The sequence below is a fragment of the Dendrobates tinctorius genome, unplaced genomic scaffold, assembly GCF_039654945.1.
Source record: "Dendrobates tinctorius isolate UK_male_01 unplaced genomic scaffold, ASM3965494v1 ptg000173l, whole genome shotgun sequence".
In the NCBI taxonomy this organism is placed as follows: Eukaryota; Metazoa; Chordata; class Amphibia; order Anura; family Dendrobatidae; genus Dendrobates; species Dendrobates tinctorius.
The window spans coordinates 10,710,452-10,724,618 of record NW_027361840.1 but is presented as its reverse complement, the minus strand read 5'-3'; the positions used below and the strand labels follow the sequence as shown (position 1 = coordinate 10,724,618).

The 14,167-nt window shown below is 47.8% G+C and overlaps 1 protein-coding gene across 1 annotated transcript in view; it reads right to left on the bottom strand.

Moving 5' to 3' along the window:
- Nucleotides 1-1,069: 1,069 nt before the first annotated feature.
- The window catches only part of LOC141054061 (uncharacterized), a 50,156-nt gene continuing 37,058 nt past the window's right edge, over nt 1,070-14,167 (bottom strand). The window contains exon 5 of the mRNA XM_073551238.1: nt 1,070-6,531. Within this exon, the coding sequence (XP_073407339.1) occupies nt 3,656-6,531 (2,876 nt within the window). The 3' untranslated portion in view covers nt 1,070-3,655. The remainder of the gene's footprint in view (nt 6,532-14,167) is intronic.

Genomic DNA, 14,167 nt, shown 5'->3' with positions numbered 1-14,167 from the left:
GACACCATACAATCCTTTCTGGACCTAAAATTCAATTTCTCTGAAGCATCTGTAAAGTTATTGAACAATCATGAGCACCAGATCTTTTGGAGCCATAACTTAAAATAACGACACATTATTACTTAAAAATCCCTCAATGTTGAGTTGGGAGGACGCTCTATCTTCAGCTTACCAATCTGTAATGTCCATCCCACTACAGGAGACCCACTATAAAACTATCTCCAGATGGTATTACACTCCCAAGAGACTGGCTCACATAGGTTCCTCAAACTCCCCACTTTGTTGGAGAGGATGCGGCCAAAAAGGGGATATTCTGCATGTCTTTTGGGGATGCCCAATGACTAAATTGTTATGGTCTCAAATCTCTTCATCTATAATCAACAAAATAATTGGAAAGCCTTTCAACCTTACTCCCTGCATTGCCCTGCTTTCATTAAATTTGGATGAAATAGATCATTCACTGAGACCTATTTTCAATCATATATGTCTCGTCACGAAGAACACCATAGCATACCATTGGAAATCCAATTTTTTACCTAGTTCTAATGACATAATTAAACTGATCAATCAACATAGATCACATGAGCTACAATTCGCTCTTCATAATGATCACTTCAACAAATTCTTCAAGAAATGGTCTGTATGGGACCATGTCTTCCCTCCCCTGTATGAGTTTGGTAGGATTTTTATTTAACAAAGTGGTCCCTCAACTTGATTTGTGACATACCGTTTATTGTACTTTATCCATTACTTTGATCGCTATGTTTGCGCTTGCACTTGATTTTGTATGATCTAACGTCTGTTGCGTCAATTAATGACTCGATGTTATTGTTTTGTTTTGAAAAACAATAAAACTTTGGAAAAGTAAACAACGGTGGAGTTGAGTGTCAAACTACTTACTATAAAAGTTGGTTATAAACGTAAAAAAAATTAGATTACTGTCAAATCCACCCCAGTAAGGACTAATTTAATTCTTTTCTGCTTTTTACAAGCACTGAGCAGCAAAATCCATTGTACATTTCTCGTAATAAAGAAAAAAAGAAAAAAAAAAAAAGCGCTGGAGTCAAGGTCGGACTTTAAAATATTTATTGAGTACAAAGTTATGTGAAAAATTGAAAACAGAAGGCTGTGTACCCCGGGACCGCATGTTGAGGTAGAAGTGACAGGTCAGGTACATAACACTACATTGGTTAACAAAACACTGATACAAAATATTTACAAGATAAACTGTTGGCAGCAACCAGAACATGACATCACGGTGTGCAGTGATGAGGGCAGCACGGCGCCATGTGTGGTGACCTTACTGGGAAGCCTGTAAGCTTTGGTCCAAGAAACCAATAGCTCTTATATAGACTGGGGTCAGGAATGCCAATTACTATATAGGCCACAAGTGCAATTAGTTCAGAATCTCTCAGGGTTACCCAATGTCACGCTTGGGCTGTGGGCACACGCGAGTTCAGTGTACACCATGAAGGATACTGCCTCGGGCTCCCGGCAGTGAAAGTCTTGTTGAGGAAGTATATATAATGCAAAAATGGCAGCGCCCACTACCCTATCACACTGTGAAGTAACATATAATCCCCATACAAGTGAATGCTACCTGCTCATTGCCTTGCGCACATTTTTATGCCAGTGGAGAAACTTAAAAAGGAATTGCAAAACTAACAATGTCAGTGGATAATGAGCCATTTTCCAGTTTAAGAAAAAAAAAAACACAAAAAAAACCACAAATATTTCCAAACAAAGCAATTTGTCGCAACTCTTTCAGTAGCTTATAATCCCAGGAGACCCTCATCTGCAGTAATAAGCCTTTATTATAATGGGTGGGTGCACGCCTGTCGTAATGAGCAGATAGATTTTAGGGGTTTTCTCCAGTGAAGAAAATGCAATCAACAAATGAGAAAGTAAATCTAAATCTCAGGAATACTTATTTAAATATTGCATCATTACAAGTTCCCGATATACTTTGTGCCCGAATCGTCTTCTGTTCCATGCAGGAAGGTCAGGAGTTAGGCGAGTGCTCAGTCCTCTGCCCATCTAGCCACCAGCTGCGGAGTACTCACAGCAGACCATGATCCATTGAAGGCCGCCTGCACGGTCATTGGCCCAGGGCATCCCCGCTTTTGTTTCTTGCCCACTTTTGGCTTTGACTGGAATGTCTTGTTTGCTCAAATAGGCATTTTCCATACTGTTACAGTAAAATGGCTTTATGTACATAATCCCTACCGGGTCCTAGGTAGAGTTTGGCTCTCAACACATCCAATGCAAAAACTTGCAGGGAAAATTTCACCAAAACTTTTTAATAATCCCAGTAAATACTCGTTAGCCTCCATCACATTTTGAAAAGCTGTATTTAGCGATTTAAACATATAAATTTCTCCAGATAATCTGGGCTTCAGCCACCATGGACGCATTGCCAGTCTAAACATGGGCCGTTCTACACTCCTGACTAGTGATACACTAAATATGGACAATATTTTCTAGTTCCGAAAAAAACCACAAACCTTTCAACAAAATAAAATTGCGTTTTTCACCTTCCCCAAGTCGGGTGCAGAGTCTCTGCTCCCAGTGTCTGTTATTGTCTGTGTTGACAAGCGCTGCAGCCAGCGAGTTTGGCGCGACTTGTGCAGAGCCAAGAAGCTCCGTTACCGGGTGCAGCACCATCAATGTGATCATTAAGAGACACCAGAAGCCCCGACGGAGCCTCAACGCTGGACCTGGAAAGACTGACTAAAGAACAATTATTTTTTTTATTTTTACTTTTTTTTTTTTTTTATATACAAACTGCAGCCCGGAAGAAAACCAGATAACCCGTTTAAGGGCAGGATGAACAGATGCTGCAGTTGTATGTATAGGGCAAGGTGCTGCAGTGTACCTGGAGCTAACGTGTAGCTTCAAGGCCAAAAACAAAAAAAAGAAACCTACTTCACCCCCACTAGTGTGAAGTTAACAGGGAATCTGTTAGTCCTTGATAGCACCTTAAAACCGATTGATTTTACTTCCTCTGCCATCAGGTCATGGCACGTACATTTACAGCAGCGACTTAACCACAGGATTGCTGCTGGTACTGATGGCAAACGTGGGCAGATGTCCACACGACACATGCTTTGTACGTCTTTAAAGTTGTGTTCATGCGATGCTACATGAGACTGCACAACAGAAAATCTTTTGCAAGACTGCTGCATAGTGTGAATACAGCCTCACGCTACCATCTCCTTGTCATTACAGTAATTAATGGTGTCTGCACTTTGTCATAACCCGGTTCGGTCCATGACCAGATCAGCAGGAACTCGAGCTCCTCTTGATGTGTGGAAGTTTGGGAAGCTGTAGTGGGGATAGGTAAAGCGATTTGCTTTCGGTACAGTGCACTATTTACAATTTTACATTTCTAAACTAATTTTTCCCTTTCTGGTTAATCAGCCAGTGGTAAAAAGGCAGGTATCCTACAACGAACATGCCGATATTCTACACAAGTTCCAGACGAAGGTCGGGGAAAGCTTGAAATCTGAGACAACACATTGAAAATCTAATTTTCTATCATATATATTACACATATAGAACCCCCCCCCCCCCCCCCCCAAACCCACAACAACAGAAAAAAGGCTTGTAACTACCAAAAAACTAAAAGGACAACATATAACATCTTTAGGCAGCTCTATACTGTAACGACGTAGACCGTGCTGCCGTCGTCTCCCTGTGTAGTGTACAATATAGTCGGAGCATCATCCTCTCTCGTTCCTGGAAGTACTTGGTTAGAGTTTTTGGAGGCCGATTCACCAGCATGTCCACTGGCTGGGACGCCCGTGGGTCTGTGAACAGCTTGATGGGAAGTCAAGTTCTCGAGGGAATTAAACTTCTGATCACATTTGCTGCATTTAAACAGTCTTTCCAATACAACTGCTGGATGCTGCTCACTGTTGGGTTGGGTGGATACCACACTCTGCTCGCCAATTTTTCTTATAAACACTGTATTCTGCTGACTACCGTTACCCAACACAGTAGGAGCTGCAGTCGGGGCAGCCACCTGCAAAGTCCTGTTTGCACCGACAGAAGCAATATTCGCGATTGGTGCTGCAACTGATCCCGAATTGCCAATGCCTAAGTTGCCATTCAGGGTGAGGATGGTGGGATTGTTGATGCTCAATGTTCCTTTACTATTAAAGTTATTGGCATTGCCTGCCAGAGCAACAGGGGAATTATTGCCTATGTAAAGTCCATTTACAGGAGAAAGGTTGCTAAACGCCAGTTTTCCACCAACCACATTCCCATTTACGGTGACGACAGTTGCATTGCCAAGGCCGGACGAGACATTATCCTTGGAAGGAACAGCGGATCCAGTTAGAATTAACCCAGAATTAGCATCTACAAATAGTGGAATAGCTTGTCCCACAGGCGGATTTCCCGCAGCAGATACCGGAACGGCCTTGAGGGCTGCACCACCAACCTTTGGAAGGTTAGAGTTTTTTACACCGAGCGCACTGTTGATGGTGCCTGTTTTGTTAACATTGATGGCCACAGGTTTTGCTTGCCCAGGAGGTACAGAAAGTGTATTTGTTTGCCCAATTACTGGTGTGACGGCCACAGAGCTAAATTTAGGATTGACAGTTCTTGGAGTGTTAATGGCATTTGTTTGCACGAGTCTTGTGTTCTTATTAATGGTCATTCTGTTGTTCTGTTTTATGCCAGAGATCTGGTTTTCTGCAATATTCAGAGGTGTTGCAAGCACGATTCCTGAACTACCGACCGAGACAGGGAAAGTCAACATGATACTTTGATTGCCATTCACGGGGACAGACAATTGCTGGTTGCCCAGATTTGTACCTCCAGTGACAATAATTGGAGAGGGCTGTGGCACCTGAACTTTATTGACCAAAACTGCACCACCCTGTTGGGCACCTTGAGTTTGGATCGTTTTATTGGTTGAGGAAGGCAGAGCAGCAGGAGGAGGTTCCCGGTTATTTATGGGGTTGGTTGGTTGAGTTGTCACAGGTGCAGAAGTTTTAAGCTCAATATTTGAGCTACTGGTGGGAGACGTGTGTGGTGGTTCAGCCATTCCTTCCCCATCCTTGTCATCAATTATTATGATCGGATTGGAGTCCTTCTTTACTTCTATTGGCCCTCTGGGAGACGGAGGGAAAAAAATTCCAGAACTTCGGATATTGGTGATGGTAATTGGTGGTGTCTGGCGCTTATTATCTTTCACTTCAGGAGTGCTGGTACTCCGAACGTTGCTGATGGTAATTGGTGGAGTTGGGGGCCTCATTTGTTTAATTTCCAGACTTCCGGCACCACGAACATTACTGATGGTGATTGGTGGTGTTGGGCACCTTTTTTCAGGCTCGCCTGCACTCCGAACATTACTGATGGTAATAGGTGGTGTTTGGCGTGTTTGGCTCCTATTTTCTCTAGTTTCAGGTGTCAGAGTCTTCTTAGGGGCCGGGATTCCAATAATCATCACAGGAGGATCTGGTTTAGTGGTTGGAGGCATAACACAAGCTGAACCTTGGTTATTCCCAGCAGATCTTGCCTTTGGAGTGCGTTTTTTTTCGTCACAGTCAACAATGATCACTGGTGGACTGGCTCTTTTTACAGGAAGCCCACTTTCTGAAGCAGTCTGGGAAGCAGGCCTTTTAGTGGCATGACTTTCATTTACTATGACCTGCTTCATTTCTTGAGCAACAAAAGTGGGGGATGAGGGAAGAGCTTGTTTGGAAGCTTTGTCCCCTCCATCTAATGGCAAGGCAGTCTTATTTACAGCGGCTTCCCCGGGTTTCAGTTGCCCAGTCGCTGAAGTCACTTGATGTAATCTGGTAATTTTGCTACCATGGATAGAAAAATGTAGTTGTTGTTGTTGACTGTTGTTATAAGAAGGGATCAGGTTTCGGTCTCTGCCATTATCACTACTGGTCACCGTTTGGGGTAAATGTCTATTCCTCTGGTCACCAACAGCACCTGGACTATTAATGGCTGCAAACACCGGCATGGTTTCAAGAGCTGCCAGAGGAGACATAGATTGTGACCTCCTATGACTCCCGCTACTGTTTGCAGGTACCATTCCATACTTCACACCCTGGTTAGCCCCATGAGGCGAAGAGACTGCTGTGTTGTTTCCATGGATGCCATTGCCCACAGGGAGCTCTGGCTTATTGGGAAAAAAGTTTGGAGACTTAGAATCCCCAGGCCCACGATATCCTGTATATGGTGAGGATACCGGCATCATCCCAGGATTCCCCTGAACATTCACTGGAGGGGCTCCATGTCTGACTGGAGGGCGGATATTTGAGTAAGGACCAGAATTGACTCCACCACTATAGTATGGATTGGGAGGAGAAGTGTATCGATGCCCCTGGGCTCCGTCAGTTGGCCCCGGCATAGGATGGTGCAACCGCCTTTGTTCCCAGTGCATGTTTATTCCACACTGATTATTGCAAAAAGCTCCGCATCCGGGACATGGGGACAAAGGATTCCTCCGATCATGGAACATTGCATCACGCATATGAGTGAGATGATTCCTATTTCTGTTCTCAAGATCTGAAATGATAAAATAAATTGTGCCAATTAGGTTCTGCTTTACTTCGTGTGCACACTCTATTCAGGGTCTGCGCTATATACATGTGTGTAGCAGAGTCCTGTCTGCAATGGTTCTGCTTACAGAAATGTCCACCTTTCTCACTGTATAACACTGACCTTTGCATTGACAGTCCTCAAGTGTTTGGGTTTTTTTTGCACAAAATTTGAGAATGAAAAAGAAAAAAAAAAAAAGTTGGATCATGTTCCTGTAGATGGAAAAGCTAAAATACTCATCACTTTGGGTGCAGTAAACCACCAGCATGTCCATATGTAGTTGTAGTTCAGCTTTCCAAACATGCTTACGCCAAAACTAGTAAAATAAGTACCATATATACTCGTGTATAAGCAGAGTTTTCAGCACATTCTTTATGCTGAAAAAGTCCCTCTCATATTATACTTGAGTGAGGGTCACACGGTATTTTTTGGACTATAAGAGGGAGGGGGAGCGGCAGCGGCAGAGCAGCAAGTCACAGGAGGCAAGAGCCGGCTGCTACGGCTGACACCTGTGCCTGCTGCTTAAGAGAAATGAATAGTCACTGCTCTCCACACCCATGGGAGTGGAAAGCAGTGAATATTCATTTCTCTTTAATAGTGGACACGCTGTTAGCTGCAGCAGCTTCATGCAGCTGCTGGGCTCTGAAGTGTGACTGCGACTTAACGGAATTAATATTCACTGCTCTCCACTCCCATGGGCGAGGAGAGCAGCGAATATTCCCTTTGCTAACGGTCACACGCGATAGCCCGGCCGCTACAGCAAGCCAGCAGCTGAGGTTACTATGCCAGCTATTAAAGATCAATCAATATTCACTGTTCCACACACACCCATAGTCTCGGAGTGGAGAGCAGTGAGTATTACGGCAGATGTCCTTTGCTTATAAGCAGTGCATGATGTCACTGCCATGCGCTGATTGTAAGCATAAATCAGCTACTGGAGCCCGAACAGGATACTGTGAGAAAGCACCAGGAAGGTAAATAGAATGGTTTGTTTTTTTAATGTTTTTCTGATGGGGGGGCCATGCATATCAGGATGGGGATGAGGGGGCCATGCATACCAGGCTTATACTTGAGTCAATAAGTTTTCCCAGCTTTTTGTGGTGAAATTAGGTGCCTCTGCTTATATTCAGGACAGCTTATAACTGAGTATATGTGAGCAGGTTGCGAGATGCAGCTAAGGACAAGAGACAGAGCAAGGATTAATGATTTTACTTAACACAGGGATACTCCACGCAGGGAGGAAAACAGTTAAAATGGGGGGAAAGAATATGCAAAGTCAATGAAGAACAACAAATGATACTTGTCTGATGTGAGCTAGAGGTTAGCGATGATCTGTCTTCTGGCGGCAGCGGTCGGTATCCGGTACCTTCCGCTCGGCCCCTAGTCCATTTGCTGATGTGGCCGAGAGGGAGCAAGCTTCAGCTCTGCACCCAATATATACACTGGGGGGGGGGGCATCAGGGTGCAGAAAACAGTCCTGCACCCGGTCTCTCTTTGGGGGCACGCGCGCGGTACTTGCAGAGCTGAAGTGCTTGGCACCTTGATTCGTGGTGACCAACAGACACGCTGTACATCTCTATTCAAGGCCTCAGCTGTCGGCAGCGGGGAAGCTCGGCGCGGGCCTGTGCTGCAACGATGCTCGAGGGACAGTGCACACGCTTCTCCTCGCTGCATGCTGTTTCTTCCCTCAAAGTCTGACCATTTCCGTGCGCGCTCAGGCTGCAAACCCCCTGCTCCCTGATACCAAGATCAGTCCGGTCCCTTAAACATTCCCTGGAAAAGAGGCGAAAGCCCGACTGTTCAGGATCCGGCACAGAACAGGTATCCACGGTCCGATCCTTTTTCTTACACTCCCCCTCTCCTTTTGCTCGCCATTCCACAGACAAAGAGTTCTTGCAAAAGACGTTGACACTCTTCCATCTCTCAGATAATTTGCTACCAAATGAATTGGTCCTGTTTGTATCGATTGGGGGGTATTCCAGCTGTTGACCGCTCCGTGCGGCGCAAGTCAGGTTGAGTAGTCGAGTTAGGTTGCGCAGGCGAGGGCGGGGGACTCACCCAGGTTGAATGGAGCAGCTATTTTGGGAGTTTCAGGCTCTTGTTCCTCTCCTGAAGTCGAAAGCTGTAGGAGGGGGTGTTTCAGGAACGCTTGGTGCTCCCTCTGGCTGGTCGGGGGTCTTGTGACAAGAAAGGGCATAGCATGTTTTGATGGACTACCCTAGTGGGGGGAGCCTTTTTCCCCCCTTCAGGTTGAACTTCGCAGACATGACCTTCGGATCCAATCCTGGTGTTTTACCCAGTACGGGGTCTTTTCCCACCGGCTTTCCAACTTGCCTAGAGGACGTTAGTCTCGGACCAGCACCTGGTCCCCAGCCTTGAGAGCTGTCCATCATAGGGAAATCAAATCGTATTGTGATGTTCTGGATCTCGAAACTTGGTCTGTACAAGTCAATGTAGAGTCTGCAGACAGTGTCGATGTTCACGGACCCAGGTGGACACCCCCGCCTGCGGGTAGTCCTCCTCTGGATCCAGTTCCATCTCGGTGATTTCTCACCCTTTTCCGCCGAACAGCAGAGTGCATGGCGTGTATCCAGTTGTGAAATGCACCCGGTTGTTGTACATCCAGACTAATTCAGCCACGAACTCAGGCCAGCGAAGTTTCCGGTCCTCCTCCAGCGTTCTCAACATCTGAATCAGCGTCCGGTAAAACACTCGCAGGCCCCATTTCTCTGTGGATGGTAGGGTGTCATCCTGGATTTCTCAATTCGATACATGTGGTGCAATTCCTCCATCACCGGCCCTGGTCCGAACGAATCTTCTTCGGGCAGCCGTAGACCTGGATAAAGTCTCTGCAAATGGCCTGTGCCGCTGACTCAGCAGTCTGATCCCAGGTTCGAGTCACCACAGCAAATTTAGTAAAGTGGTCGGTTATTACCAGACAGTGTTCGTATCCAAGGTGAGCTGGACCTACAGTCGATCAAACACTTCGAGGGGAGCAGAAGTCACAATGTAGGGGCCCTCTGTTCTGGAGGTTTAGCTAACTCAGTTCCTGCATCGTTGACAGGCTTCATCCACTGCAGCTTTCAGCAGAGGATGGTAGACCAACTTCTGCAACCACTGGAGCGTCTTCTCTTGGCCAAAGTGGGCCCCTCTCTCGAGCTTCTGTGGACACCTCGTCGAACAGCCTTTCTGGGAGCACCACTTGTCAGGTGTCTCCCAACTCTCGTGCCAACTGGACTTTCCGATGTAGTAGGCCATCTTTCAGTTGAAGTCTCCTCCACTGCCGAAGGATCTGCAGCGTACCCAGGGACAAGGCGTCTCACTCCCTTTTGCTGGGAAGTTGTTTCAGAGCCACCCATTGCCTCATCTGAGCACATTCTCCATCTTCCTGCTGAAGCCGCACCCAGTCGTCACAGAAGCATCTCAGTATGTACTTCCCCGGACGCCTCCCCAATCTGCCCCTGCGTTGCCGCCAACGTCCTTGTGGTAATACGAAACTCAGGGATCTCTTCAGCCTCCAGCACTTCATTTCGATTGGGTCCGGGTAGCTCGTGAGTCACTCAGGAAACATCAGCATATCTATTCTCAGCTCCTCTTCGATAGGCGATCTTGTATCAGTACTTGGCCATATGGGCCACCCATCTCTGCTCCAGGGCCCCTAGCTTCGCATTTTCTAAGTGAGCCAGAGGATTGTTATCGGTGCGTACCAAGACTTCAGACCCCAACAGGTACTCCGCGAATTTCTCGGTCATCGCCCACACCAATGCCAGCAGTTCCAGCTTGAAAGAACTGTAGTTAGCTGGGTTTTGTTCGGAGTCGTGGAGAGATCGACTTGCAAAGGCAATCACTCGCTCTTTCCCATCCTGCATTTGTGACAGGACAGTGCCTAATCCCTGTAAGCTTCCATCGGTGTGAAGAATGAACGGTTGCGAGAAGTCTGCATAGGACAGTACACGTGCATCAGCCATTTTTAGGGCTCGGAAAGCGGCTTCTTGGCCATTTTCCCACTGGATGGTCCGATTCCTTGCACCGGCCGGCCTACCTTTTAGCAACTCCAGCGGCAAGTTTACGTTACGGGGGAAAATTTTCACAAACCGCCGATAGTACCCCGTGAGTCCCAGAAAAGAAAGCATGGACATCCTGCACAGTCTTCGGGGTGGGCCAGTCCTGTACTGCTGCAATCTTCTCAAGCGACTGTCTCTGCAGATGCAACATGTCCCAGATATTCAATCTGCTGGCGGAAGAGGGGAAACATCCGAGGTTTCACCTTCAGACCGTGCTTCTGTAGCCGACTAAACACTATTTCCAGCCATTGCAGGTGTTCTTCAAAACGTGGCTGCGTAGACGATAACGTCATCCAAATAGATGAGGGAAGCCTCAAAATTCAGGTCTCCCAAGCATCTCTCCATCAATCCTTGAAAGGTCATGGGTGCCTTGGTGAGGCCGAAGGACATCCGATTGAATTTGAACAATCCCACGGGCAGTATGAATGCTGTCTTCACCCGGTCATGTTCGGACATGGGCACTTGCCAATGTTCACTGGCCAGGTCCAACGAGAAGTTCTTTGCTTTACCCAGGGCAGACAGCAATTCCTCAATAGGGGATATGAGTATTGCACGGTGCAGGCGTTCAGTTTCCGATAATCCACACAAACGCAGGGTCCCGTCCTTTCCTTTCTAGGACAATCGGCAAAGCCAACAGACTCTGGCTCTCTCGGATGACCCCACTCTGCAGCATATGTGACATCTCCTTCACCTCCTGGTACATTTGGGGTGGAATTTGTCGATATCGTTCTCTGACGGGCGCGGTGCTTCCTGTTGGAATCTTGTGGGCGATAGCTGTGGTACACCCAAAATCATCATCATTATCGCGGGCAAAAACATCCCAATACTGCTCCAATACCGCTTCCACTTGTTGTACCTGTTGGGGTGATAGTTCCGTTGATTCGGGCCGTATCTGCTCCAGGATTCAACGTCCTTCCCTTAGGTAGCTAGAGGCTGGTTCAGAAAACACAGTCACGGCCACCGTCCAGGGATCCCTTTTTTCACCGCCAACTGAACGGCCCCCAGCGGCATCCGCACTTCTGGAATTCCCACGATGTGTGCTGCTTCATTCATGGGTGAAAGCATGAGATAATCTTCCCTGAGGTTAACACAGCGCACTGGTACACTACCGTCGTGGCCAACGGCTAACGTTGGCACAACGAGGAGCCCTGTAGGTAGTTGCTCTATGAACGCCGGTTCTATCTGGACTTCGACTCCTTCGAGAGGGGTACAGGCTCGGATAGGTAGAGTGAGCACAGTCTGACCCGGTTGTAAGATGAGGTTGGCAGCGGCCGGAATAACCACCTTACCCAGTGTTCTCCCTTCACTCGATGTCTCTAGGGCTGCCCGTATCAACTGTTGGAACACTTTTCTCTGGGGGGGGGGGGGGGGGGGGTGAGGGCTCCATCGATTCAGAAATACATCTGATGACCCAAGTGACCAAAATGTTGCCAAGTTCTTTCAACATATTCATTCCTAAAGTCACAGTGAGGTCATTGTCAAGGTCCCCAGTGGTCAACACGACTCCCTTCCAGCCCACATTTTTGCCCCACACAGTAATCTGCATCCAGACCACCCCTGCGACCGGGATGGGCAACTGATTGGTCGCCGTCAATTTTATCACTGGGCCCCATTCAGGCCGCATTGTCTTGGGGAAATGACGCCTGAAATAAAAGTCTTGGGCATAGTGGTTACTTGAGAGCCGGTATCAATTAAACAGCGGACGGCCCGACCATCCATTTCAGCTCACATGAGAGGACTCAGGGAAACCAAACTTATTTGGACTTCTCTCTCTTTCTTCTTAGCTGCTCCAACGCGCGCATCCTCGTGCGTAATGTGCAGTGCTCCTGCAGTTAAAACACAGACCAGCAGCCCTTCTGCGGGAGGCACTATCATTTCATGGTGAAGCTTGGGACCAGTTTGGCCTGCAGAGGGGTTTGGGGGGTACTGAAGGTTTGTTCTTCAAATCAGACCATTCCTCTCATGTCCTGGATTTCCTTCCGAAGCTCTCTCACCCAACTTGGTTCAACTGCCAACAATGCGGATACCTCCACGTTCCAGACCTTCCCACTGGAACTGTCACGCTCTGCTCTTGCTTGCATGCTTTGGCCCCAATTTCCAAAAAGATCATGCACGGATAGACCCGCAAACGCTCTCGCAAAACCTGTTTAAGCAATGCATATCTAAAGCCTGCCACTAGCTGATTTCTCAGGACTATGTCAGAGGGTCCTACGCTTATGCCATCTCACTTAGCAATTGCAGCGTGGATCTCCTGCAACGCGTTCATGTATTGGGTCCTGGACTCCCCTTAGGCATGGCAAAACAGGCGCATGCGCAATTCTCTGACATCCGTGGGATCTCCATGCATGTCCTCCAATATTTGTAACACAAGGTCGAAGGTATCGCGCTCTTAGGGAGGACGGGACATGACGGAGCTCCTCGCCTCTCCATCCAGGACCATCATGGCAATCTCTGCCTCCATCACAGGAGTCATGGGGTGCATCCTTAACATACCCCTGACTCGCTCAGTCCAGTCTCACAGCACAGCACAGCATTGCTCCCTGTAAACTTTGGGAGGTTGCTCAACATTGCCCCCCAGCGGTATACTGGCTCTTGGGGCACCCCCGGCCGCTTGGTCTGTCTCTTCTGTACCTGGAGACTGCATCCTGCTGACTACGCCAAGTGTGAGCAGGTTAAATGGGGGGTAAAAGGCAATTTAAATGCGGGAAAAAATTTGCAAAGTCAATGAAGAACAACAAAGGATATTGTGATAGTAGTTCTTGTTGAATCCACTTAGTCTGTCAGTCATCCCTCAGGCTGTAGAAGTTTCAGATCACGCGATGGCGCCAACGACAGCTGGCGCGGTGCTTGTCTGATGCGAGCTAGAGGGAGCAAGCTTCAGCTCTGTCTGAGCCCAACGTGGCCCAGCATATATACACTGGGTGGTCGGTGTGCAGAAAACGGTCCTGCACCCGATCTCTGTGGTGGCACGCGGTACTTTCGGACCCAGAGCACTTGGCACCTTGGTTCATGGTGGCCAACAGACATGCCGTACGTCTCTCCTCACAGCCTCGGCTGTCGGCAGCGGGGAAGCTTGGGCCAGCACTGCAACGATGCTCGAGGGACAGAGCATACACTTCTCGTCGCTGCGCGCTCTCTTCCCGCCAAGTCTGACCACTTCGCACTCAGGCTGCAAACCCTTAGCCACACCCTCTGCTCCCAGATACCAAGATCGGTCCGGTCCCTTAGACATTTCCCCCAGACAGGTGACAGCCCCGACAGTTTCCGATGAGACAGAACAGGTACCCACGGTCCGGTCCTTCTTATATACATTTCAGGAACTCAAGCAGCATCAGACAAAGCATTGCACACCCCCAGAACAGACCAGTGTACCTCGCACCTGTGTCATCCGCCAGAAGTTATACATTTTGGAAGAGCTGAAATTCCGGTCCAGCTGCATCAAGCAATGAAGAAGTGGACAATGCACCACTAAAGCCCCATTACCCACACCGGCCCAGCCCTTTTTAACAAGGTAACACCAGGATATAAAAATAAAATTG